Source organism: Balaenoptera physalus (genome assembly GCF_965194825.1).
Source record: "Balaenoptera physalus genome assembly, chromosome: 4".
In the NCBI taxonomy this organism is placed as follows: Eukaryota; Metazoa; Chordata; class Mammalia; order Artiodactyla; family Balaenopteridae; genus Balaenoptera; species Balaenoptera physalus.
In genome coordinates this window covers 73794041-73822011 of record NC_138891.1, presented here as the reverse complement: position 1 = coordinate 73822011, position 27971 = coordinate 73794041, and the positions used below count along the sequence as shown (strand labels likewise).

Here is a 27971-nt window from a genome sequence, read left to right as displayed (position 1 = left end):
GTAATAACCAACGTCTTTCCTGCACCGGTTATGTGCCAAGCACAGCACTGAGTGTTTTACATATAGTATAAATATCCCATCTTTACAACCCCTTCACCGGGTAGGTATTATTATTCTGCTGTTGTTTAGATGGGGAGCTGTGGCTCAGATGTTAAGTAACTCTCCCAAAGGTTTAAGGGGGCAGGGACAGCACCAGGAGAGCTGGGTGACGGGCCAAACCCCAGCCATGTGGTGCACAATGTCATCAACGTCATTCACATATTTTTCTTTTTTATGTGAATATGTTTTTAGTTTATTCAAATGGATTTATTTATTTATTTATTTTTATATGTTAAGTATGATCTTATTTATAAAAAGAGTGTGTATACAAACATGTAAGTACAAATACATAAAATACTGGAAGGTTTTGGATCCAAGTGTCTGCTGCTGTTTCATGTGATTGGTGGAAATAGGGGCAGGACAGGAATAAAGACGCAGACGTACAGAATGGACTTGAGGACACGGGGAGGGGGAAGGGTAAGCTGCGACGAAGTGAGAGAGTGGCATGGACATATATACACTACCAAATGTAAAATAGATAGCTAGTGGGAAGCAGCCGCATAGCACAGGGAGATCAGCTCGGTGCTTTGTGACCACCTAGAGGGGTGGGATAGGGAGGGTGGGAGGGAGGCTCAAGAGGGAGGGGATATGGGGATATATGTATACATATAGCTGATTCACTTTGTTATAAAGCAGAAACTAATGCACCATTGTAAAGTAATTACACTCCAATAAAGATGTTAAAAAAAATTTCATCATCAACTTCTGCTGCCAGGGCCCCGGGCTTCCAGGCTTCATGGTGATTGGGCGCCGTGGGGAGCAGGAGGCCCAGCTCTGTGAGGCGGCTGCAGGGAGGGAGGGAGGCCTTGGGGCAGAATGAAGGGCAGGAGCTGTGGGAGAGGGGAGCCCAGAGAACCTCCACTCCCTAAGCGGGCGTAGGGCAGCGGCCAAGAGCAGCCCACTCACTGCACTTCAGTAGAGGCCAGAGAGCCCGCCGTGAGGACTGACCCCTCCTTTCCTCCAGTGAGCTGGCAGCCAGAGGAAAGGTGTGGGTGATTTATTTTGGAGACATAGGGCAGGGGCGGTGGAGAAGTCTGCATCCTGCTCTGTACCTGGTCCCCAGAGGAACGGACACCTAAGAGGCCAAGAGGGTGGAGGCAGCCGGGATGTGCTGGGACGGCTAAGGCCAGAGAACCAGTCCATACTGGAGAAGGGAGTTGGGGGCCTCCCTGGCTGGAGGCCCTGGCTGGTTCCTGACTCTGGCTCTGAGTGGAATCTGCCATTCTGGGTGGCAGGGGGATGGCCTGGGGCACGTAGGCCTCTGACCACCTAAGAGGAAAAAACTAATCATCAGCAGCAGGTTTCTATCAGAATCCAAGCCTCAGCATGTGCAGGGCTGTTTGGCTTTATTTAAAAAACAAACCAACATCTTTCATTAGCATTAACCCAGCGGTGGCCCCCTGCTGTCACCTGACAATCAGACTCCCACAGGGCACACCCTCGGCAGGCTCATAGTACAGGGTTGCACCCTGGGCACCACCCTGGCCCAGGGCGGCCACACAGAAATACACTTCTCACTGCACAGATCTCCCTTAAAAAAAAACAAAAATCAAACAATCATCAGGTCAGAGAAGAATCACTTGCTCCCCCAGTGAAGAGGGTACACACTGGGTAGCCGAAGCCGGTTCCTCCTGGCTCCTCACAGTGGGGCGGGGGCCAGGACTCCTCGGGACCGTGTGACCACGGCCGGGACACTGCCGGCGGCCTCGCTCCCCGCTGAGGGTGGAAGAGATCCATCCCAGCGCCCACGGGTGGCGGCGAAGTGCTGGGAGCCCAGCCTGTCATCAGCATCCCCAGAGCCCCCGCAGACTGAGATGCAAATAGCTCCAGGCCCACGCGGCTCCCCGTCTGCTGACGAGGGTGGCTCGCTCCTGTTTCTTCTCTTGCATCTTACTTTTTTCAGGGAGCAGAGTTCAGAGTAAGAGCTGGCAGTTCTGGAAACTTTTTCTTGCTCCTCAGACAACCGTGGTGATCATGGAGACCCGCTCCAGACACTCTCCACTGACTTGAAGGGGATGGGAAGGAGGGACCCTTCCTTTGGAGTGAGTGGCCCTCGGGCCCAGTCAGTGCACGGCTGGGCGAGGAGACCCCGGGCTCACAGCTGAGGAGACGGAGCTCCTCGCAGCACCTCACTTGGCCTGTAGCTCCTCTGACAAAGAGAACGGCATCTTCCCATTCCCGGCCCTTCAGAGGGCCTCGTGCTGCCTTAGCGACCTGGGCCACCTGCTGCTCCAGGGCCTGGAGGTTACTGGGCCGCCCTAGAGGCTGAACCCTTCAGTCTGGAGGAAACTACCGCTGCTAGAGCTACAGGAGTAGCTCCAGAGCAGTGGACATCACGCTGGGGTAGGAGGGGATAATCTGAGATGCCGCCTAAGGGGAGCAAACACAGGAGCGGGGATTCCTGCTGACTGGGCTTAGCCCCAGGACAGAGCCGGGTGCAGCTGAATCACCAAAGGGCAGGGCACACAGAGCACGTCCGGTTCTGAGGCCTGCTGTCCTTACCACAGACAGGTATTTAGGCAAGACTTTAGGCCCCCAACCCTGCATCAAGCCCCCACCTAGTAAAAATACTGAGAAGCACTTCCTTTGTCCTAGGACCCCTTGAGGGTTTCACCCCTAGGGTCCAGCCCTGGCCTCCCTGCCCTCCCCAGCCCAGCACAGTCAGGGGTCCGGTGGTCTGGGCCACGCCGAGCTGCAGAAGACAAGGACGAAGGGCTGCGTGTGCCCAGCAGCTCCGCCTCCTCGGGGGGTCCGGCTCCAGCCTCATCTGGTGATGCCTTGGTGAACAGACACAGCATCCTGGGGGGGAGGCTGGCATGGGGAGTCCAGAGGACAGACGGAGCGGGGGCTGACGGGAGGTGCTGGCTGTGGTGTCCCTCCTCCAGAGGGGGAGGTGGGAACTGTCAGGGAGGGGCCAGCAGGCCTGTCATCTCAGCAGGCCCCCTGGGCGGCTCAGCAGGGCAAGCTCCAGCAGAGAGGGCGGTGTGGGAAGCTCGGGTTCAGCCTGTTTCCCTGGCAACCAGTCTCTTCCAAAGCCAAGGCTGGTGAGGATCTGTGTGGTGGGAGCCTGCAGATCTGCAGGGCAGCGGCTGTACCAGCCTGTGGGTGGGACGTGACTGGGAGGTGGGCCAGCGCACCACCTCAGGTAGCGGAGGGACAGGCGGCGCCGGGGAGGCAGCGGCTGGGTTCCAGCAGGAGGGAGAGACCTGCTCAGTCCAGCTGGGGGGCTTTGCTGTAACATCCCTCTTTTTCCCGCTCTGGAGCGATCACAGAAGCTTCAGTGTTGGAATCGCAGCCCTGGGGAGCTCTGTGGTTTCTCACGCTTCCTCTCCCGGCACACGTTTCCCTCTGAGCAGTGTTAACTGGATTTACTGAGGAGAACAGCCTTATCTAGGGAGATTTCTGAATAGGTTTCCAAGGGAGGGCGAGGCTTGCCCAGAGCAGCTTCAGAGGCAGGGCTGGAGGAGGCTGGCCGTGAGGGCCAGCGGGAGCAGCTGCAGGAGCAGGGAGACACTGGAGGCAACGATCGCTGAGGGATTAAACACAGGCGGTTAAGGCCTCCGAGTGCCGCGCTTGTGGCCCGCTGGCACTCGTGTGCAGGACTAGATGCAGCATAGTTTCGGGCACTAAACTCACCTCAGGCTCCCTCTGGCTACCCTATTACAATTTCTCTTTCCCCTGGTTTCTTTACATATTCATTTCTTTCACAATTATACTACATGTATATTTATGCCGTTGCCCGAATCCTCTTCGGGTGACTATTTCTAGCATTTCTAATCATCATCCAGGTCTGTCTGGGTTCCACAGCCAGTGTTTCAGACCCTCCCAGGACACTTCACCTTGATCGTCTGCAAAGACCCAGAGTGCCCTTCAGTTCACTCAAGGTTTTGGGTGAAAGGCTTAGAAAGATGCCCGGGGAGTGTGCCCACTCTTCCTCCGTGGGGTGTGAACCCGCCTGTCGCGCCCTACCTGTGCCTGAGCACTGCTGAGACAGCATCCCTTCCAGAGCCGCCATGTAGTCGGGGCCTAGCCAGTCACGGTAAGTAGTTTTCTCTCCCACAGGTACTGCCCGGAGGGTGGCATCCTTGAAAAGCAGGTCTTGGCCATGATAGTTGGAGGAGTCGAACATTTTGAACCCATTCTTATTGTGGTCATCTCCAAACAGGTCCTGGAAGCACACAGCAGACCTGCTTTGCATCTGGGCTCACAAATGGTCACCCGGGTTATCACTTGCCACTGACTGCTTTATACACCAAGGAGCAAGGAAAGTCAGGTGCCAAGACTCCGCTTGGAAATCATAAGCTTGACAACTCATTGACCTCTGTTACCAAAGCAGATTTGGAGGAAGAGATGACCATAGCTGCCACAGTAAGACAGCCATTCAGAAACATCACACCAAACCAGCTCTTGGATACAGAACTGAAGCCTGAGCCTTACACGCAGAAGGACCCAGAAATGAGAGATGATGTGGTTGAGATCACCGAGGGGTTTGCTAAACCTGCTCAGCACCCCTCAACCTCTTCTACCAGGCTTCCTCACTCTATCTGATGGGTGTCCTTTACCCCAAACCCAAATGATTTCATAAGAGAGCCCTTTGTTCTGTCACTAGTACTAAGAAGGTACTAGGTGAGTTAAATATCCTTTACTAACCCACCCTCCTAGCACCCAAGAGATTCTTGCAGCAGCTGTTGTCTTCCCTTGCTGGGGGTCCTCGGGGTGAGTGTGCTATGGCTCCCGCCCTCAGAGAGTCACTAAAGCGGCCAGAAGGGATGTGAGAAATTATGAATACATACAGGACATCAGGAGAACATGGACGAATGCTTATGTCAGCTTTTAAATACCAATCAAGGGGGAAAGAAAGAGTAAGGTGGTTATTGATCTTTCTGGGGGGACCCACGGATCCCCTTGAGGATGTGATGAAAGCTCTCAGCCTTCTCCCCAGAAAAGGGCACATCTACACACGGCTCCTCCCCCATATCACTTCAGAGGGTTTGGGGACCCGTGGGGAAGCCCAGGGACCCATAGTCAAGAACTCCTGGGACAGAGGGACCCTGTGGGGAAGATGAGAGCAAACATCATTTCAAAGGTTACGAACTGGCCTGGAGAGCCAGCTGGCTCTGCGAGTCTGTGGCGCTTATGGGTGGAGGGAAAGGAGGTCAGTTTCAGCCTATGTCAGGTCGGGGGTGCGTAGAGGGGGAGGTTGGGAACCAGGGGCCCTGCTGTCAGACAGCCTGGGTTCAAATTTTAGGTATTTGTTTTTAGGCCAATAGGATTTGCTGATGCACTGGAAGTAGAGTGTGAGAGGAAGACAGGAGTCTGAGCTGACCCCTGAGGAAATGGAAAGGCTGAAGCTGCTATTCACTGAAGTGGGGAAGACGGAGGGAAAAAGGGGAGTCCAACTTTGATTTGTTCAGCTCAAGATGCCTGTTAGAAATTGAAATGTCAAGTAGGTAGCTGTTAAAGATGCAAGTTTGAGATTAAAGGGTGGGACTGAAGCAGGGCTGAGGATGTACACTTAGGAGTCATCAGTATATAGACTGTAGTTAATGACCTGTGGCTGGACGAGATCAATATGGGTGTAGGTGCCGACAGAGAAGAGGGCTTAGGATTGAACCCTGGGGCACTCCGGTGGTTACCAGCCAGGGAAACGAGGAAGAACCAGCAAAGGAGACTGGGAGGAGAGGCCAGAGAGGTAGGAGGAGAGCCAGGCAAGCGTGGGGCCCTGGGAACCAAGGGGGGGAACTTCGTCCAGGAAGGAGGTGAACTTCAGGAAGAGGGAACTGCAGCCAATGCTGCTGAGAGGTCAGGGAGAGGCAGACTGAGACACAGCCGCTCTATTTAGCAACATGGGTCACTGCGACCTTGACCAGGGCAGTTTCAGGGCCCTGGAGAGGTGGGGACTCTCCAGAGTAGTCTCCATCCTTAAGAGAGACCAGGAGAGGAGGAATCGATGACTCCAGAGTAGAGATGGCTCTTTGAAGGAGTTTTGCTGTAAAAGGGAGTGGGATTACGGCTACAAGGGGATGTGAGGCCAAAAGAGGGTTCATTTGTTTTTACGAGATGGTAGAAATAACAGCAGGTTTGTATGTTGGTGAGAATGGTCCGGCTGAGAAGGGAAAATTAATGATGTAGGTGACAGAGGGCACAGTGGTTGGAGGGATGGCTTCGGCTAAGTGAACATCACAGAATTTCCCTCAGGCTTCCTCAGTTTCTCCTGAAGTCTGCTCCAGGTAGACTGAGGCGACCCGGGGGCTTGGCTCCCCTCTGTCACCCTCCTCCCAGTGAGGCAGCCCCTGCCCTGGCTCACCTGGGCCTTGTCCAGCAGTCCATACACAGTGAAGATGTTGGTGTCCGGCCGGACCATGACGGCATGGGACGGTATCTGTGCCAGGTTGCAGGCTGCGAACTGGGTCACCTCGGCCCGGGCCCCATTGGGACACAGCAGCTCGTAGTCCTCCGACATGAGCTCAGCAGCCCAGGGCTCAGAATTGTGGCCTGAGGGGATGGAGCAGAGGCAGGGAGAGGAATAGAGAGAGGCTGCTCTCCTCGGGGATCCCCAAATCCTTGGCTGGGGAAGGGTGGTGATATCTGGCCAGCTCCCTAGCCCTCTCCATTCTTCAATTGCTCTGCTCTATTACCAGGGTGAGAGAACCCAGCTGGGCTAATAAGGTTATTCGTAGGGAATAGGGAGTCTGCACTATGTAACTCTGCACTGTATGATCACTCCCATTTTACAGGTGGAGAAACTGAGGCTCTTAATCACTCCCCGGCAAAGAACTCCATCTGTGTGTTACAGGTCTCAGGGTGGGATGGGCTCCTCCCCTAAGAGCTGAAGTTCTCAAGCCAGAAGAGGTATAACATCAAGTATGGATCTGTAAGATGCAGTTTCAAAGGCCCCTCCTTGCAAAGAATCTCATCAGGTCGGTCTAGAATGGGGCCCAGGAATCTGCATTTTAAACTAGCAACCCAGTAATTCTGATGCAGGTGGTTGGTCCGAAGGCTTCCTGACAAACACTACTCTTAGGAATCACATTGTTTTCATGTCTTCCTGTATTTCCAGGAGGAACTCCAGGTGGGCTCACAAGCAGAGATAAAAGAATTTGAGTGGCCCTGGGAGGTGGTCACCTCACTGCAGGTGAACCTCGGAAGGGCCCCGCCTCCTCCCCGGCCCTCAGCCCAGGACCCCAGAGGGCACAGGCTGGGACCAGGCAGGGCTCACAGCTCCTGCAGGAGCACGCGGTTCCCTTCTTCTCGGGGATGATCCCCAGTGTTCTTGGTGGGAGGTTGGCAGGGGAGGGGGGGTATGGCAACAGGGCCTGGAACCCTTCCAGCTCTGTTGGGGCAACTGGTCTACAGCTTAGTGACTTTCAGAGGCAGGGTGGGATCTGAGTTTTGAAATACTGACTGATGTTTTTTCCCTGCGTGTCTTGCTTTCCCTTGGCCAATGTCCTCCTCCCCTTCGGGCCTTCTGCCTTTCTGCCCTGAGTTCGTGGGAAGAGATGTGTTAGGACAGAGTGGAGAAGACTTAACCTCCAGTGTTTGGGGTTTCAAAGCCTGGGGTGTAGGCAGGGTATATAGAAAATGCAAACAATACAGTGGTGAAGGGAAACAGCTTTCAGTCTTCAAAATGGATAGATTCCCTGAGGAGGGAGAACAGGATGGGGCAGGGGAGTGATGCACGGTCAAGGGCCTGCACCCCGATAGGACCTCAGGTGGGGGCTTAGGGGTCCTGGAGGAGTTCCTGGGCTCTTCTTCCCGGGTGGAGCCCAGGAAGGTGACTCCAGAGAAAGAAACCACCTGTATGATGTGAATGGGTGTGTGCCCTGCCTCACACGGCTTGGGGGCTGCAGAGTGATTCCCCTGCGCATGGCATTGGCCTGCTCAGGACCAAACACCAGATGCTGATGTGAACTGATAACCCTGGGGAGAGAGGCCCCTGCCACCCCTACCCACACACCTGGGTGCCACATAAACACCCCAGAAGGGGTTCTCTCCAAATTGATTGAGTTTCTACCATTTCACTGGAATGGGGATTTGGATTCCAGACAAATAAAGACAGTCATGTGACCTGTGCATTTGGATACGTGGCCTGAGGTCTGTTCTTACAGCTCGGCCTTTGGGGCTCCTGGGATCCCCAAGGGGCAGAGCCTTCTAGACTCAGTCTTTCCCGGCTGCCACTTGGCCCACAGTCCCAGCACCATCTAGCTCCTGGATTCTGCTGGAGATGGGGAACAGCCCCGCCAGAATCTGGCCCTGCCGTGTCCCAGCACCATCACATACCATTCGTGTTGTCAAAGACAGTCGTGTGCTTAACGAAGGCAACGTCCCCTGCATTCTCAACCAGGCACCTGCCACACAAGAAGCCAAGACAGGTGTCGGCAGAAGGTCCCACCCCTGTGCCTGGCCCCAGGACCGCCTCCCCACACCCCTCCCGGCCCGCCAGGTACCTGAAGGCGCCACTGTAGCCGTAGTACCTCTCCTGGCTGTTTCCCACACACTTGTTGCGGCCTTGCTCGTCTCCCACACAGAGTGTGCACAGCGAGGATGGGTAGTGCTTGGGGTTGTTCACGGGCACACAGCTGGCGCTGAAGAACTCACTCACCGCTGGGGCAGAGGGGAAGGGCTGTGCTGAGGGGCCGGCAGCAGAAAGGGCGGCCAGGGGGGACAGGGGTGGGCTGCTCCCCGCACAGATCTGCCCACTGGCCTGCCCCGTGGCTCCAGGCCACCCATCCGCTCCAGTGCCCACCCAGCTCAGAGTGGCGTGTCTCCTCCTGGGAGGATCACAGGGACGGGGGCATTGCAGACGTTGTCTAGATACAGGAACCCCCACTGACAACCCCTGGTAAGTGGCCGCCCAGCCTTCCCTTGAACTCCCTCAGTGACGGGGAGCTCGCTACCTCGTAAACTCTTCTGTTCCAGTCAGAGCAACCGCGCAGCTGTCTAGGAGTGGGAGCAGCCAGTTCTAACACCTGACATGTGCTTGTGTGGGGGGTTAGAAAAAAAATGTGTTTTTTTCCTCGGAGGTGCCAGCCAGGACAGAGGTGTGTGTGCAGCCAGCTTCCTCCTGCCTTCCCTTCACCAGGAATGTGCATGATTTAACACCCAGGGAGGGCCCTGCCTATGGCATATGGTGGGTGCCTGGTAAACGTGTCTTCTTCAGCTCTTATACAGATGGCTGGCCACTTTCCAGCAAGGTCCCCCAGATGCCCAGGGGGACAGCCCATGACTGGGTGGTGGTACAGCCAGGCCCAGGGCCAGTGCACTCGCCCTGCTCCCCACGCCCACTGGAACTGTTCCACTCTGAGCGAGTAAGTGGGCAGGGGCACTGGCACCTTCGACAGAACCAGACACCCCTGACTGTGTCAAGCGTAGCCAAGAATATTCCCCAGCCTTCCCAAGAGCAAGGGGCATGTCAAGGAGGAAGAGGAAATCTCTCTGGGGCTGCCTTCTGTGGGGTCCTGCTGGGAGAGGACCCCAGCCCTCAGAGCTGGCCCTGACGCCAGCCAACCTCAAAGAAGAGCTTGCACATCTGTGTGTCTATAGAGGATGGTACCTGTGAGGACGTCGCAGTCCCTGGGCCGGATGAAGTCCCTCTGCACAAGGGCGCCCACGGGGATGTCCCAGCCTGCAGGGCTGCCGAAGCCTGGGTGGCAGGAGCGCTTGCCCCGCAGCTCGTCCAGGGTGAAGGCATAGGAGCTGTTCCGCTTCACCACGGCCACCGCGAAGTACGAGTTGCTCCTGTCCTCCGCTGGGGGAGGGGACACCAGTGAGGCCCCTCATCTAATGCTTAGTGGCCTCGGCTGAGCAAGATTCAGGGCCGGATCCCAACGGGGTGCTTCTTCCCTCAAATCCGTTCCCTCTTGCCACTCTTGACCTCAGAGCAGTGGTCCTGGCCCCACACGCCTCTACCCGCTGGTACTAGGCCTTGGCTGCCTGGGCTCAGGAGCGCCCAGGCCAAGGGCCGTGTGGGTGTTCAAGGCGCACATCCAGCAAAGGGACCCCTGCGTGTCCCCTCACTGCTGAGAAGCAGCCTGTGGGGCTCCACTTTTCAGCATTCTGTGCACCCTCCAACAGTCTTCACCCAGAGGAATTTGTTTCTTTCCTTACACTCAGGTGGTATGTTTCTCACCCCCTGGGAGAAAGGTGGAGGCATAGCTGATGCAGAAGCGCTTTCCCTAAGATGAGAGAGTTTTCACGTCCAAGTGGAGGAGACCTGAGGTCACTAGATCTCAGCACAGAGCACCTGGGCCCTGGCCCAGGCTACTGGGAAGGTGTTCATGAGCCGACAGGAAGGAGGGTCCCAGGGCCACCTTCCGTGAGCCATACGGTCTGGACGGAAGAGGCCAAGGAGGCTTTCTAGTTCAGGGCTTGGCAAATTACTCAGCCTGTTTTTGTACAGCCTGAGTTGCAAGTTAAAAATAATTTTTATATTTTTAAAGGGTTGTTAAAAAGAAAAAAGAAGAAGAAGAGGAACATGCAGCAGAGTCTGTATGTGGTCTGCAGAGCCTGAAGTGCTTACTCTCTGACCTTTTACAGAAAGTTCTCCAAAGCCTGCCAGACTTCCAGTGACTGGCTGGGCACACTGTGCCCGGGGCCAGAGTGGCTTGCCTGTGATAGACAGCAACTGGCCCGGGGAGAAAGGCTCTGATGAGTCGTTTTTATAAATATAAAAATATCAACCACCTCCCAGCCGAGGCCAGGTGGCTGGCACCTGCACTCACGGGCATAGTGCTCCCCGGCTGCTGGAACCAGGCCGTATCTCTTCCCCGCTGTGTAAATGTCCTGGCCCTTCAGTGTCACAGCGTCGATTTGCCCAGCCTACAGGGGGACAGAAAGAGTGGCCAGGCTAGAGTGGGCCCCAGCACAGCTCTGGGTGTCAGGATCTGACAGAGGTGCCAAGGCTGGGTCTCTCGGGGACTTTGGCCTCAGGCTCCCTTCCCCTGGGAACCCCATCTTGCCCTATCTGCCCCTTCCTCTCCTTGTGAAGATGGGCAGGCAAGAGAGGTGTTTGGAGGACCAGAGGCCTGAAACAAACCACCACCAGCATTCCCATTCATGGGTGTCTTTCAATGTTTCAGCAAGTGTTTTCTGAGGGTCTCCTGTTGCCAGGCCCTGTTCTGAGCAGAACCTAGCACAATGCCTGCTCTCATGCTCGGTGTGGGTCTCCCCACGGCTTGCCTGCCTCAGAGACCTGGGGCACTGTACTGCATCCCCAGCACCTGGCCAAGCGCTGGCACACAGCACGAATGCAATACATATTTCTCAGATGCGTATGTGAATGGATGAAGGAGCCAGGTCTGAAAAGACGGCAGTCTCAGGGTCTGTGGGAGGAGGCTCCAGGGTTGAGGGATGGAGCCCTGCCTCAGAAGCCAGCAGGAGGGGCCTAGGACCCTCCTCCCTCGGAAACCTCTAGAGCCCTCCAGGTCACCTGCACCCCACCCCGCGTGTCCCTTCTGAAGTCTCTGGACAGCTGGCTCCTCAGACCCTGCCAAGAGGTTAACTGATAATTAAGCCATACCCCAAGGGAAGAAGCTGGGCCCCGGGGACAGAGGGGACACCGGCACCCCAGGAAGGTGCCCGACGCTGTTCAGGGCCAGAGGCATGAGGTTATGACGATGGAATAACGGGCAGTGGCATTGATGTTTTGAGCCTGGAGGGTGCCTCTCTGGGGGACCCCTTTTGCTCCCACCCAGGCCTTGTCCACAGTGGTGTGGTTCCGGGAGGAATCCAGACCCTAACCCACAGCCCAGGGGTTGGGCCAGCTGACCCTTCCTTGCCTGCATCACTGTGGTCAGACAGGAAATGGGTGTTAGAGCTACACTGGACATCACCTCTGAGAACCTTAGAAGTTAGAACTGAGGATCTCTGAGCCTTTGGCTGGGGTTCTCAGGGACCCCCCAAATCTACTCCTCTCCCCACAGGCCCCTGCGCAGCCCCTTGGCCCTCTTTGAGCTCAGGTGGAGAGAAGGATTGTGCCTGGAGACAGTTGCATCTCCCTGCATCTCTCCCTGCTCTGGTGCCCCTGGAACAGCCTCTCCTCCACAGGACAGTCTGCCCAGGGTTAGGAAAAGAGTCCCCACCGCTAAGTCCCCTTTCCTCGATCCCCGCTGGGTTCCCCTCCCTCGGTGCCACATCTAGCTCTCGTCAACCCCTGGGGATAGGGGCTCCCCCACCCTTGAGCTTGGTGACCTGGGGCAAGTTACTTCCTCAGCCTCTCCCAGCCCCAGTCTCCACGTACGATAGTAATCATATCCACCCCACAGTGTCGTTGTGAGGATTAACTGAGGAAATCCACACGAAGGCTTAGCACAGTGCGAGGTACATAGGAAGTGCGTGCTTATGAGACTGTTAGCGTCACGATCCCGGGCCCCTGTCCTTCCTGCCCACTCGTCTCTTCTCAAGCCATGTGCTGCCTGGCTGGGGCAGGGTGGACACACCTGAGGGGCTGTGACTTGGCCTGCACTTGGGGACCACCTTGAAAAGGGCTCCTCACCATCAGGCCCCACCTAGTAGCTCTTGAAAAGCAGGAGGAAACGAGTCCAGGAACCCAGGGGTGGAGGAGAACCCCGTAGGACTTCATCCCTGACTGCAGGGCCTCGGGCGCGTCTCCCACTCCTGGTCTCAGTCTCCAGTCAGAGAAGCGAAGCAGGACAGGGCTGAATGGGCTTTCAGAGACATGGCCTGTGCTTTTAACTACAGGTGGCAGGCATATTAACGAAGGCTTAGTCAATTTAATGGGCCATGACAAGCTTAAAAAAAAAAAGACTAGGCTAGACTACCCCAGAGACTATCAGCGCACATTGTACTTAGTAAAGGGAAGTACTGTTTGGCTTCATATCTCTCTATAGCGAATACATGTTTTTACATGTTTATATCTGAAAGAACAGTTTCTGTGTACTAGACTGTGATTGATGGAAAATGTATTTCTGACTGGCTTGCAGTTTAATAAATGATGAGCCAAGGCCGCCCCGTATTGTGCACAAGGGGAAACTGAGACTCAGAAAGGGGAAGGGGCTTGCCCAAGGCCACAGGGTCATTAGCACCAAGCTGAGCCAGTCTCACGGTCCTTCTGCCCCCTGCCCACTTGCTCAGTGCGGGGGAGCCCCCTCTGCCCCGCCCCCCCGGGTGGGGTGGCTGTTTCCTGCGGCCACTTCCTCTTCCCCCTCCTCTGTGGCGTTGTCACGGGAGACTTTCTTCTCCTCCCCAGGCTGCCCTGTGTCCTCCAGACCAGGTGGGACAGAGGGAGGGCCGGGAAGGACCGACCATCCCAGGCACTGCCCCTGCCCGCCCACCTGGCCCGCTCTGCCCCTCTGGACACGGCTCCCACCTGGATCTGTTCCATGCAGCGCTGGGGGGACGCGGCGGACACACACTGGATCTCCGGCTTGAGCCTCTGCCGGCTGAAGGCCACAGCCATGTCTCCGCACTTCTGGATCTCGGGCGTGGACAGCACGCACCAACGCAGGTAGTGGGGCAGCCCTGTGTGGGCGTGGGCGTGGGCGTGGGCGTGTGGTCACGCTGGCCTGCCTCGGGGCTGGCCCTCAGCAGGAGGAGCCTGGAGCCACACCCAAGGGAAATTCTGGCTCTTTCCCTGGTTAGCTACCAGGGGTAAGTTATTTCACCACCTGATCCTGTTTCCTTACCCAGAAAGGGGACCACCAAACCTCTTTCAAGGGGCTGTGAGGACGCTCGAGGTAGATCATGGCTGTCGTGTATACAACTCAGGCCTGGCATACCATCTCCCTGGCTGTAGGTGGTGGATACGCGGGGTGGGGTGGGGGGGGATAGATGCAAAAGCCATTTGTAGACTACTTTAAGGGTCCAGGAGAGAGAGAGTGCCAGAGCCAGGGCTGTGGCCATGTGGTGAGGAGGAGTGAGGCACGGTGGAGGGAGAATGACAGGACTTGACACATTCCGTATGGAGGGGCAAGGAGACCCTTCGGGTCTGGACCCCACCCCCTGGAACAGGTGGGGTTTCCAGGGTACAGCAGGCCATGCGACTCCAGTCTTCTTCCCCTACCCCCAGAGGCAGGAAGGTGGAAGCAACAGGTTCCCATCGAGGCCAAGAGACACACACACCTTCTGGGGTGAGTGTCCTCCTTTGGCCACCTCTCCAGAAGGCCTGGCCACACCTGCGGTGAGGCGAGGGCCGGCGGGAGAAGAGACAGCTGGACTTACGGTTGGGGTCACAGAGGAGACCCTTCATGGCATGCAGGTACTCGCGGCCCAGCCATGCCTCGTAGGTCTGCGTGGCGATGGGCACCAGCTCGGAGGTGGAGTCTTTGAACAGCAGGTTCTTCTGGCCGTAGGCCTCAGAGCTGAACATCTGGAAGCTGCTGCCCTCATGGCTGAACAGGCGCTGTGTGTCAAGGGGTTGGGGTGTGGGCTGGTGAGGAGCTGCAGGGGCAAATCCTTTCCTCCCAGTTCAGCCACCATTTCCTTCTTCCTGGGCTCTCAGGCCAGGCGCCCACTCTGAGGACCAGGTGAGGCTCTGCCTCCCTCCTTCCCCTGTGCTCCCCCCGGTGCATTCTGCCTTCTCATACTCAGCCGGTTGAACACGTGGCTCGTGGCCCAGGTGTGCGATGGTACTCAGCACAAGCAGTGGGGCTGAGCATCGGTGGTATGGATGAGCAAAACTAACTAAAGCTGGTGTGGCCCACGGGCAGAAACTGGCTGCTCTTGTAAGCAGCGGCTTCAGCAAAACATTATTCACCACATTTAATGAATGGTATACTTTGACATTTAGTTTATTTGCTTATATGTTCTGATTTTGGTTTTAAGCGCCACAAGTACCAGGAGCTTTCTCTGAGGGGTGCCTGAGTCCCCTGGTCTCCCCACTCTGGCCAGCCCTCCTCACTGCCAGCTGGCACAGTTGGTCCCTTCTTCACTCTGAGTTGGCCTGAGGTTGAAGGCCACAGAGGTCTGGCTCCCCAGCTGGGGTCTGTCCCAGGGGAGGGCCTCTGGGTCCTGCCCCTCCTAGTCTGGCTGGCCCAGCCCCAGGATGGCTCTGAGCTCCAACCCCGGTGAGAGACGAGAAGGTCCAGCATCACCCTGAGAAGCTGTGTGGGGTGCCCTGAACTCACCTGGCCTTCGTTGAGCAGCCGGAAGATGAGACCCCCATCTGTGTCGGCTCGGACCACCACGGCATGAGCAGGCACCCGAGCCAGGTGGCATCGCCTCCATTCAGTGACATCAGCCCGGCTGCCATCCCGGCACAGCAGCTCGAAGTTCTGTGACAGCAGCGTCTGGCCCCAGGAGGGCAGGGTTTTCCCTGGGAAGATGGGAATCCTGTGGTGAGCCAACTCCTGTCCTGGGTGGGGCTTGGTGGGGACATCAGGCAGGACCCTCGAGAGGGAGCCTGGGGAGAGCTTAGGGTTTCATGGCCACAGGCCCACAGTGAAAAGAAACCCTTACGGGAGGTGAGAACCAGAACCACACCAAGAAGTGAGAACCCAGAACCACACCAGGAGGTGAGACCAGAACTCAGAATGAAGAGGAGCTTGGTGGCTGCACCGTACAAAACCAGGTGTCTCTGTAGACTGTGTCTATTTACTTACATTTTTTATTTGTCACCAATTTCTAGTAATAAAATGGATTTGAGATCTCTGACAATAACACAATATATATAAACAGAACTGCTCATTAAAGGTAAAAAGAGTAAGAAAGTAAGAGAAGCTTAGGATGAGAGAGAGGAGTGTGTCAGGAGTTCACCACTGCCGTCTGGCACTAAATTTAGCCCTGAGCAGAGGGCAGGGGACGCGGGGGCCATGGTGGAAACAAACCCCGACAGAATTCACCAGAATCGTGGCCCAGAGAGAAGAGGGTAAATTCCCAAAGCTTCAGTCACAACTCCAGCTATTAATATTTTGGTCTTTTTCCTCCATGTCCTTTTTTTCTATTCTGTTTTCTAACTATTTTAAATATGGTTAAGGACATACATGATAGGCAATTTTGCATCCTACTTATTTAAAAATATTTTTACTGGAAGCTTTCCATAAAACTCATTTATAAGAGTGAATATCAACACCAAATAGGAATATTAAGAAGACGAATTTCAAGGATTGTAACTCATGCAATAAGATATACCACAGATGGCCCTACATAACAATATTTTAATGACTTTTAAATTTTAAAATGAGGAGGATAAACCTCTGCTAGAAAATAGGAGGGAAAAAGATAATTTGTGGGATCATGAACACTCTATTCACTATTTAAAAATAAACCAGAAAACCAAGAGAGTAATAGTTTGGAAAAGTCCATAAAGGTCATTTTTAATGACTGCATGATAATTTATAGCACTCTCAACAATTACTCAGTGTCATTCTCTCTCCACTCCCCAACTTTCCTCTATTTATAAACTGCTGCAAAACCTTTGCAGTAGAGCTCCAAGGGATCATTTGGCCTTCCCTCGAGACAAATGCATCATTTAGATATTTCGATCTGCCACTCCTGTTTTTCTTCACTAGGGACAATTAAAACCATATTACTTCACTACTTTGCACATTTATGTCAATTCCACTCTTTTGCTCTTACCAGCCTTTTTGCCTGAAGACAACTCTTTAAAAAATTACTTCCTTAGGTTTCCTTAGACTATCATCAACATTTTAAAAGAGATGGGTTTAACCCAATACACCCCTAATTCTTTCTCCATCTTCCAAATTCTCGTTTGCTTGACTCATCATAGGATCGTCCTGCTCTGAAGACAATCCTATGTTTCCTTTTTCAGATCAGTTTTTTCTCAAATCTGGTTCATGTTGTTTGCCTTCATGAATGTCAGACTATATGATGGACCTTCTGATTTAAAAGGAAAGATTAACAAAAAAAAAGAGATAATGATTCTTTAAAAAAAAAATGATTAGACATTATGGAACAGGCAAAAGTGTAGAGACAAAAGTCTGACTGGTGGGCATCAGGGAGGAGGTTGGAAGGGATTGACCAGAAAGGGGTATGAAGGAACTTTTGGGGTGAAAGGTCTGCCACAGTCACTATCTTGATTGTGGTGGTGGTTATACAACAGTATGTTTTTGGCAAAACTCATAGAACAGTACTTCAAAAAGGGTGCATTTTACTGTATGTAAATTATACGTCAATTAAAAAAAACCTAGAAGATTCTTAGGCAAATCCAAATTAGGGTACATTCTATAAAATAACTGGCCTGACTCTTCAAAAATGTCAATGTCACTAAAAACAAAGATTGAGAAACTGTTCGAAGTTAAAGGAAACTAAAGCAACCTAAAAGCTAAATACCATGTGTGATCAAAGATCAGGCCCTGGCCTGAAAAAATTGCTACGAAGGACAGAATTGGGACAATTAGTGAATCTAGAACGTGGACTGTAGCTTAAATATTGTGTTGATGTTACATTTCTTGAATTTGATAACTGCGCTGTGGTGAGGTCCACATCACCTTGTTCTTAGGAAACATGTACTAAAGTATTAAAGGGTGTGATGTGGGCAAACATATTCTCAAATGGTTCGGAAAGACGCACACACGTACAGAAAGAATGATCAATTCCATGTGGCAAATGCTTAAAGCTGGAATCTAGATAAAGAATAAATGGGGGTTCTTTGAATTATTCTTGCAACTTTTCTAAAGCTCAATTATTTCAAAATCTAAAAATTTTAAAATGACAACGGTATAATGGATCAACACCTAACACCAACCCATCTTTAATAAGTCCTCGTCCAGGGATAAGGGATGGCTTCTTCAGGAAAAGGACCGAAGGCTGGAAGGGACAGTAGATGACAGCTAGTGCAGAGGTTTGCAAACTTTCGTTCTTCAAAAGCAGAATCTTCACACGGAAATGGAACCCAAGGCCAGAAACGTATCAGAGCGGGGCAGAGCCGCTCACCCGGTCCCCTTGCCCACAGAGCAGCTGAGCTCCATCGGTGAGCCCCACCTCTTTCTTTCTGTCAGGGAGGGTTATGGGGCCTGAGATCTGCTGCCGGGGGCAGCCCATCCACTCACCGTCTGTGTTCTCCAGCACCGTGCTGTGCTTCACAAAGGCCACGTCCCCGGCCCCTTCTGCCAGGCACCTGCGCAGGTGGAATCAATGAGCTGCCATCCTCCACCTCGGGAGGTCTGGCCTGGGCCATGGGGGGTGGGGTCACAGAGGGCACGGGTTTCGCAGTCATGCTGTTCTGGGTTCCAGTTCCCCAGTTTGTTGGCCGTGTGGTTTTGGCAAGTGGTGGAGCCCTCCTAGCCTCTATCGCCTGTAAAGTGGGGATGAGAAAGTGGCTCCCGTAGGGAGAGATCCTTTATAATCCGTATAGATCCTCTACAGCTGAGCTTGGGGCCTGAAAGGAGTGGGTGCTCATATGGCAGCTGCTTGATCAGCAGCCTTAACACTCAGGATGTGTTGAAGATGACCCCTGAGGTCATACCAAAAACCCTGAGTGGAAGGGGCCAGGACTTCGTGGATCCTCTATCTGTCACTGCCCAGTGAGGGAGGCAGGTCAGGGCCTAGTAGGCAAAGGGGCTGCCTGGGTCCCTACAGCCAGCAGACGAGCAGGGACTGGACTGGGGGGATGACACCAGGAGAGATGGGGTGGGCGAGAGTCTCTGGCTTAGAGGACCAAGAACTGTTTTTCTCTCTGTGCCCCAAACTGCATTTCCCTTATAACACCCTGGGGCATGGGGGCCCAGCAGGCTCTCGGGTTCCAGGTGGAAACACTGTGGCCAGGGCAGTCAGAGGGACCTGGGAGACTCCCATGCCAGCCCCCATCGAGTGTTTCCTCCTTTGGGGACAGATGGAAGGGCACCACAAGCAGTTAGAGACTCTCTTGTCTCCATGGAGGGCTGCTCTAAAGTGCCAACCTGAACAGGGGCAGAGAGAGGCCAGCCCTGAGCGTCAGGCCTCGGGGGTCCCCCCCATGCTCCCCAACTCCAGCATCCTCCCTCCAGGTCTCAGACACCAGAACGGGGACCTGGGAGCAGCCAAAGGCTGTTTTGGACATTTTCTTCTCTCTGAGCCCTTACTTCTCTAAATATACCAAACATATTGATTTTATGAGCAAATCCCGCCTGGCATATACCAGTTTGAGGTTTTTAAACTAACCAGGCACATGGACTATATAAAGGGTGCTTTGATGAGAGGCAGCTGACATCGCCACTCCCCCAGGGGCCCTCCCTGTGCCGAGGTGTTTTTCCCCTGCGCTTGTGGCCCCGTCCCAGCCCCTCTCACCGGAAGGCCCCGCTGTAGTCGTAGTATCTCTCCAGGGGGCTCTTGTCACACACCCCTTCCCCGGCGGTGTTGCCCCGGCAGAGTCGACAGAGGGACTCTGAGTAACTGGTCTTTCCTGCCCCGGGGACGCAGCTGCCCCCAAAATAGTCGCTGACAGCTGTGGGAAAGAGACAGAGGGGTCGGTCACACAGCATCAGACCCCGCCCCATCCTCCAGGGAGCGCTCAGGCCACTCGGGTTGGAGTCAGGAGGGCTGGGCTCCCCAGGGACCCAGCTGGACTCCCCAGGCTTCAGTCTGAGCGAAACTGGAGCGCTGGATCTGCTCAGTGGTTCCCAGACGGGGGCCACAAAAGTGTGGGCGTCGGAGAGTGACTGCTGTTATTTAAAAATGGCTCAGGGATAAAACGCTTACCCCCAAACGGCCACACAGGACAACCATCAGCCAGATAGTGTTCTCACTGAGGGTTTCACTTCAGAAGGAGTTACGTGTAATCAGTGAAAGTAGGGAAGTAAATGATTACTTAAAGAGTATAATTAATTTGATAGACTACACTTCTCAAAACACAGGGAGGGGAGGGAAACAGCAGAGAAGGAGGCCTGGCTGGGGACGAATTCAGGATCTGCAGGATTCTGGGGCCCTTGCCAGCGCCCAGGCCCCGAGTCCACCCTCCTGGCAAATATTTATCCTGCGCCAAGGACCCCCTAGTGCCACGTAGGGTGAGCCAGTTGCACTGTGCTCGGCTAAGCCAAGCTCTTCCAGGGCAGGTTCCTTTCTTGGTCTTTCTGCATCCTCGCAGGGGAGTGGATATTTAATAAATGTGCCAAATGACTGGTAAACCTCCCACAGCTGGGCGCCGTCTGAGAGGACATGGCTTCCAGGCCCTTGTGCGTGGTGCTGTGTGGGGGTAGAGTATCCACGTGTATGTGTGTGTGCAGGTGGGGGCAGCATGCCGGTGTGTAGTGTGTGGGTCTGTGCCTGCATGGATGGGCGTGCCCGCGTATGCATGCACGTGTGCACACGTGTGTGGGTTTGTGCATGTGTGCATGTGTGCATGCATGCACGTGTGTGTGCACCGCAGTGACCGGGAGGGACGGAAGCTGAGCTCATAATAACGTCAGCTCCCTGCAGTGAGCACAGCCCCTGTGCCGTGCATTCTGCAAAGATGTTGTGTAGATTATCCCAGTCCTCCCAACGCCACAGCATTGGAGTAAGTGTTAATTTCCCCATTTTACAGGTGAGGAAACTGAAGTTCAGTGTGTGGAGTAATCCTTCTGAGGGCAGGTCACGCTGAGCCAGGGTGTAAACTCACATGTACCCACAGCGAAGTCTGGGCTCTGAGAGACGAGGTGCTCGCCTATGTGCAGAGCAAACCAGGAAGCAGCACACTGAGGAACAAGGGGTCTGGGGACGCCTGAAACTCTCCTCAAGGGGTGGTGTGGTCCCAAGAGGGCAGTTTGAGGAGGTGGTGGTCATGTGTCAGGGGCCACCTCAGACTGACGCAGCTGGGTGGCCAGCAGGAGTCCAGGAAAAGGTGACCTGCATCCTCACAGGGTCCAGGTCACCAGAACCAGGGCTCTGGGCTCCCAGCCAGGTCCCCTCAGCACCTCCTGCCCTCGCTCTACTTTCACGGGGCACACGCTGCTTGCAGGATGGCCCTATTCTCACCACCTGAGAATCAGTGGTGGGTCTCTGATGAGCCACTTGTGAGCTTTCTGGGCGCAAGTCTGCAGCTTGTTTGGGTCCTGAAAGAACACGGCTTCTGACCCCGTCAAGCTAAGGACACATTCGTGGCAAGGGCGACCACATCTACACCAGGGGAGAGGTGCTCCCGGGCGATTCGCCGCCTCCCGCGGGGTGGGCCTGCAGGCCCTGTGCTTGGCTGTGCCGTGGCCCCGGGAGGAGTGAGTGAGGGTTGAGTGCCTGGAGGAGCCAACCAGGCGGAAATGTAAGTGGGGCCAACACCAGGCCAGCCAGCGGACAGGAGGGAGTGATGCCATCGACGAGGGGTCCGGGGAGGCCCAGGGGAGGCGGCTGTGAAGGTGAGCCCGGAGGGAGGCTGTCCCACGAGGGGAAACGCAGAGCCCCTGCGGGAGAAGCCGCTGGCGGCCAGCCCTCACCTTTGAGCACGTCGCAGCCCATCACCGAGAGGCGGCCACTCTCCACCAGGTAGCCCACAGGCACGTTCCAGCCCACCGTCCGGTTGATGCCCGTGTGGCAGGACGTCACGCCTTTCAGGGTGTTGATGGTCACGTGGGAGCCCCTCTTCACCACAGCCACGGCATAATAGGAGGTACCGACCTCTAGGAGGAGGGGAGAGGAGAGGAGTGAGGGTGGGAAGGAGGCTGGGACCCTGCCTGGGAAGGCTGCGGGAGGAGGGTGCGGGTGTGTGCACGGATGCATGTGTGTACGCGTGCACGTATGTGGATGTGCACGTGCGTGCGTGCATGGCATTCTAGTACCAAGAGAGCAAGTGGGTGCAATCCACGTGTTGTATCACAAGACCCCGCCCCCTCCAGCCTCTGCGGTAGCTATTATCTTGAGATGTTAATTCATTCATTCATTTCCCCCTTGTCCTGCCCGAGCCAGCTGGCACTCAGCCGGGTCTACATTTGCACACATCAAGGGAGCTCTGTAGCCAGACCAAAAGCAGAAGCAGCCTGCAAGTCTTTCGTTTTCCAGAAGTCTAGCCCCTTAGGAGAACTTAGAGGATGTGAGGGAATGGTATCACGTTATGGGAAGAAGGGTGGTTGGGAGAAGCAGAGGGAGCAGGGCAGGGACTTCCCTCAGATTAGAAAAAGTGATTTCTCAGTGCTGGGCCAGGGATGAAGGGGTAGAGACAGAGAGAGACAGACACACAGACACTCACTCACACACAGAGAAGCAGAGAAACACGAACGATTTGGCCCCAAATCACTCAAGACCCGAATGGGGTGCATGCGGGTGGGCGAGGGTCTACAGCCTTGCGGAAGATTCCCCTGGGCCAGAGGTTGCCTGGAAGAGGCCATTCAGACAAGACAGGGATGACTCCTCTATGGGGCTGATGACCAGAGGGCATCCATCACACACAGACATGTACACGACTGCCCGGGGGTGGTCAGATGCCCATGATCATAACGAAGCTGAGTTCTAGAAAACCAAGCCGGTGTTATTTCTTGCACCCCTGAGCCTGGCCCCTGTCAACCTAAGCTGCCTGTCTGGTCCCACTCTCTAACTCCCCACTCTCCTTCTAGTTTCTTGAGATCACCAAGCTCTTTTCTACTTGGGACACTTTTCAGAGTGCAACTTTAATGTCACCTCTCCAGAGAAGCCCTCCTGTCTGCTCTATTTTAGCCGGTCTTCCACAGCCCTTATCTTCTCCCTCATGGCCTTTACTTCCTTCACAGCACCCAGCACATTTGTAACTACAGTTTTTGGTGTTTATTTACTATGTGACTCTTGCTATTTGAGGGCAGGAATGGGTTCTCTTGCTTACTACTCTATGCTCATGACTGGCATGTAGTAGGTGCTCAATGAATGTGCTGAATTGATTAAAAAGGAAGAGCTGTGTTTGTGGCCCACGAGGCAGGGCTGTTTCTGGCCATTGAGTGGAAAGCCTGGCTGGTTTGCAGGGTTGGACTGTGTCCTGTGTCATCTGACAGTCATCAATTCAACAGGTGACCAAGCGAGGCCCCGTGCTGGGTACCAGGCACCAGGGGTATACAAGGATGAAGACCAGGCTTGCCTCAGGGGACTCGCTGTGGTGAGGACAAAAAAAACAGAGGGGAAAGGACCTTGTAGAGTGAGTCAGTGCTCTGGAAAGCAGGAAAGAGCAGCCCTTTGCAGGGGTGAGAGGACCCAGGGGAGCTCTTTGGAGGTGACAGCTGAGCTGGGCTGTGGCAGACGCTAGGCACTGGACAGGTAGAAGCGAGGGGTGGGTATCCAAAGGGCAGGCTGTGCCAGAGGCATGTCTGGTGTGAGTGCAGGGCTGGGGCAAAGAAACGCACATTTCTGAGCACACACCACATGTCAGGTGCACACAGACTGGCTCATTTAATCCATGTGACAGGGCAGGGACCTCTATCCTGATTTTATGGTCAAGGAAGTGGAAGTTGTTCAAGGTCACACAAGATGACAGGAAGGGGCAGAACTGGGATTCCTTGTTGGTCTGTTGGGCTCTGCAGCTCCTAGACACCACCTCCTGTCTGGCCACATCCCCACTCCACGCTGCATCTGACAGGGCACTGGAGAGTGCGGGGAGCTGGGCATCACTGATGCCTCGTTCACCTGGCAATCATGCCCCGCACTACACCAGGCATGGGGTAGCCCCTCAGTAACAGCTTGTGGGTGACGGTTAGGGGGCTGCTGGGCTCCCCATGAGGAAGAACAAACTCAGGTCAGCCCTTCTTGTCTCTGGCACCCCCGGCTCTGGGGACAGGACTACTGACCAGCTAGGGGGCTGCAGAGTCGGGCCGGGCCCAGCAAGGACATACTGCTGGGTGACCTCCTCTCTCCTTCGAGCCCCCTCCCACTTGGCCCTCTGACCTTGATCATACACCTCGCCCACCACGGGCTTCAGGCCGTGCTCCTTCCCCGCCTCGTAAATGGCTCCTCCATCCAGAGTGATGGCGTCAGCTTCCCGGGCCTGCTGGGAACAGGTGGGTCAGTGCAGCCTGGCCCCCGGGGCACTCAGCCAGGAGCTCAGGGACACCTGCCCAGGGCCCCTTGAAAAGCCCTGGAGGTCCACGTGGTCCTCTTCAACTGGCCTGGGAGCCCTGTCCTGGCTCAGCCTCTCAGGCCCCTTCCCGCCAGGGCCTAGGGGTCTCCCCCGACCAGGACCAAGGGCTCACCTTGTTTTTATAATTATGTTATTTAAAAAATATTAATTTTATAGGACTACACATAGTTAAAAATCAGATAGCACAAAATGAAAAGTAGTGAGAAGTGAGTCTCCCTCACTTTCTTGTTTCTAAACTCCCTGCCTCTGCTACTAACCTGTTTCTCGGGTTTTCTCTCTAAGATGCAGATTGAATCCTACAAATATCCGCTTCAATTGTTTCCTTTTTGTTTTAAAACACAAATGGGGTCCACGGGTAAAATGATAGCTCAACATAATTGGTTTCCACCCTCACGGTGGAGCCTGGCCCAAGCCCTTGGCCACATGGATGGTGACAGGATTAGCTCTGGGGGCGCACCAGGGGCTAAGCTGGAATGGAAACCCGGGTCCCCTTGTGTTTGCCCCCAGTGCTTCTCTCCACACCTTGTCCTGTACTGAAGTCCTGCCTCTTAATTTAGTCCGTGCCAGTTAGCAGATCTCCTGCCCCTCAGAACAGCTCTCCGACCCACCATGCACCCACCCAGGACTGCTGGCCCTGTTCCTCCTGCCCCAGAAAACACACAAGCCCAGTTCTGGAAAACTCCAAGGAGTGAGTAACTGCCATGGGCCACGGAGGGGGTCTGCTGTCTGGGCTCCCCTGGGTGGGGCGGGTCATGTCCCCCATGTAGAGGGGCTCTGTGCAAGGAAACTCTGCCTCTCAGACACCTTTCCCCACCGGCGCCCTGAGCAGGGCCCTCCCTGGGCCTCCCAGGGCCTGGGCAGGAAACAAGCTGGCCCTTGTTGCCGGGGAAACTCAGGAGATCCTATCCACCGGCCCTGGCGGTGGGGAGGACTCCGGAGCCTTTCCCGGTGAATGAGGCCATTGTGCGCTCCCTCCTGAGTCAGAGCCCTCTCGTCTGTGCAGAGCGGAAGGGAGAGGACTCACCGTGATGAGCTGGAGGCAGTGGTCAGCTGAGGTGCCCTGGACGCACAGGAGGGAGGGCTGGATGCTGGCTTGCTGGAAGGCCTTGCTCATGTCACTGCACTTCTGCTGCTCCGGGTCTGAGATGGTGCACCATCGCACCTCCATCCCTCCGAGTGCTGGGGATGGGGGACAATGAGGCCCGGCTCCAGCAGCCCCAGCCCATGTGTCCCGTCAGCACGTATAGCCAGTCCTATGCAGCAGCCCTGCCCTCTCACTGTGGGGTACTGGGGCACAAAGAGGCGTCACAGGCTGGGAGGGGGCCGGGCTCACTGGCAAAGCTGTGCGTGGGCCACGCACTCCCCGCACTTGCCCAGCGCAGCTCAGAGCCGGGCCCTTTGCATAGGCCAGGGAGGGTTTCCCTAGGTAGCAGCTGGGCTTCCCCCGCCCACCCCTCCCTGGCCTGGAGCACAGCCTGGTGGGTGGAAGGAGCACTGGCTGTTTCCTGCCCCTCTTGGGCCTGTGTGTCTCCAGCAAGAGGGTGCTGGACTGGGTTCTCTCACCCAGTGGTGTCCCTGGGCCCTCCTCATGAACTGGGACATGAGACTGGGAAGAGGTTGTGGCTGCCCTTGAGGAGCCTTGCACCCTTTGGAGCATCTGTGATTATGCCCCCTGCAGACCTACCCTCTGTGGGCACAGTGCCAGGCCCCTGACAAGGGGAGGCTGAGGAGTCAGCAGGTTGGGTTCAATTTCCTGCTCCTCCAGCTGGTGACTTCAGGTAACCTATTTGACCTCTCTGAGCCTGTTTTGTCATCTGAGAAAGCAGATGAGGAAACCACCTTCTGCGTTGTAAGTAAACCTCTGTAGAGCCAGGACACAAGGTCCTCTTAGGCCCCTCCTCCTGATGGGGACCCTCTTGGGTCCCGTGATCTGGGGATCCTGGGGACCCAGCAGAAGTGGTGCCCAGCTCCCTGAGGTTGCTGCCTTTGCAGACCCGAGCTCCTCCACCACTCACCCTCCCAGCCAGCCCTGCTAGGCATGCCTGTGCTCCTGGGAAACCTGAGGCTTTGGGTCCATTTCCACCCGCCAGGGACCCTCTCAAGGCAGCCTGTGCTTTCCATCCCCACCCCAAGGGTCAAGACTGCCGGTTCCTCCACAGCCTCCCTTTGGCCCCCTCCGCCTCCCCCAGCTCCGGGTGGCCCCCTGGAATGTGGAGGTGCCCTCGCCCTCTCTAGTGCTCCAAGGCTGCACCCTGGTAGGCCTAGCAACTGCCGGGCCCGGACCGGGGTGGCAGGTCCATTTGTCGTACTGACGAGGGCAGAGCGGTGGCTTGAAGCCATCCTTCCAGCAGCCTCCGCCCGCGGCCCCCGCGAGCCGCTCCCGGAGGTCCGGCCTCACGTCTCAGCGTCCGGGACCGTGACTCCCTTGGGAGCGGCCCGTGCTGACGCGAGGAGTCCCGGTCTGCGCCTCCCACCCCCTATCCATGCAGGGCGCCCTGGAGCCGTCTCCCGGGCAGTATCTCTCTCCTCCTCCCCTCCAATCCCTCCGAATCTTCTCCCGCCTCCCTCCCCACGGGGGCTCAGAAGAAGTAGAGCCGTTCTGGCTCCCAAACCCTCCTTGGGCTTCCTCGCCCATCAAGAGCATTCACCCTCCGGACCTCCCCCCAACCCCGACACTCCAGGGCTCTCCACTCCACGCCTCTGCCCGCGCCTCTCCTTCCTCCAAGAAGCCCTCCAGACATCCTGGTCTGCCCCGGTCAGTGCTCGTTCCCTCCCCCGTCCTTCTTCGCGCCTCGCGCCTCTCTAGCCTCCCCCCTTTCCTGGGAGACAAAGGTTCAGGACACTTTTTCCAGCCCGCGGGACCCTCCTGGGTGGGTGGGTGGGTGGGTGTGTGTGTCTGGAGAACTCCAGGACCCCCGGCCCAGCTCCTACTCCCAGGGCCGGGCGGCGGGGTCTCACCAGTGCGCAGAGCCAGGATGAGCCACAGAGCCACGCTGGGGCCCCGCATGGCGCAGTCTAGAGCTAGCTGGGGCTGGGTTTGGCGCGGGTTTTGTCTAGGTGTGGGTCCAAGTGGGTCAACAGCAGCCGGAGCTTTCTTCCTCCTTCTTCCCTGGCACTGGCCTTCAGCTCCTTAAGTGCGGCCGGGGTGTGCCTTGGCGGTGTCCACGCCCCTAACGTGCACCCGCCCATCCCCGACTGGACACCTCGGCGCTGACCGGACTGGCCTTACGCTTCTCTTTTGCGCCCCCTGCTGGAGCCTGTGCCGGTGCGGGGGGCTGAGTCTAACCGCAGGCCTCTCTTGATCCCCATGCTCCTAGGCCTGGACACACGCCCTCAGCTGTTTCTGAGAGTAAGGTATCTGCTGTCTGGGGCCTGATTCCCCCAGCTCACAGGTGTTCCAGGGCTGTCTCAACTCAACAATCTGCCCTGAATTCCAGAACATCCTCCCCTCCTCTTGTCCTAGAAAGATCCCAAATATCTGGTCCAAATGGAGAGGGAAAAGTTCGGATTTGGAAAGAAGAAGAGGTCAGAATCCTAGGGCCTGAGCTGGAAGGAAGCTCGAAGGCAATCACATTCATTCACCAGCATCTCTTCAAGCACAGATTGTACAAAGGATCTGGGGCTACAGAGATGAACCCAGGTTGATGTGGTCCTGACTGGGGAGGAGCTGGCAGTGGGGGTATCTCACTGCCTCTCTTTGGGCCTAGAGACAGGAAGTGACTTGCCCTGGGTCACATATTTCGTCAGTGACAGTGCTGGAACTGGAACCCAGGTCTCCGGCAGAGCCTCGCTCATTCCATCATGCTTTGGAGGATGGGAAGAAGACCAAAGATGGACTAGGCTGGTGGTTCTCAAAGTGTGGTCCCCAAATCAGCAGCACCAGCTTCACCTGGGAACTTGTTAGATATGCAGATTCTCAGGCCCACATGTGACCCACTGAATCAAAAACTTTAGGGGAAGACAATCAACAATCTAT

General features: G+C 55.6%; 1 protein-coding gene across 2 annotated transcripts; it reads right to left on the bottom strand.

Moving 5' to 3' along the window:
- Nucleotides 1–1400: 1400 nt before the first annotated feature.
- MELTF (melanotransferrin) lies at nt 1401–27155 on the bottom strand. Of its 2 annotated transcripts, none has more exons than XM_082458633.1 (16): nt 26954–27155; nt 25020–25174; nt 23803–23902; nt 21399–21581; nt 19282–19438; nt 18066–18133; nt 15183–15370; nt 14278–14458; nt 13427–13578; nt 10821–10917; nt 9653–9847; nt 8547–8727; nt 8380–8447; nt 6407–6594; nt 4069–4267; nt 1401–3628 (listed from the first exon to the last, which is right to left on the bottom strand). In XM_082458633.1, the coding sequence occupies exons 1-16, from the start codon at nt 27000–27002 to the stop codon at nt 3546–3548; spliced, it is 2244 nt and encodes a 747-aa protein (XP_082314759.1). In that variant the 5' UTR covers nt 27003–27155; the 3' UTR covers nt 1401–3545. The 2 variants fall into 2 exon arrangements, with proteins under 2 accessions (XP_082314759.1, XP_082314760.1); XM_082458634.1 differs by having other exon boundaries at nt 8547–8703; nt 26954–27153.
- Between the last annotated feature and the right edge of the window lie 816 nt (nt 27156–27971).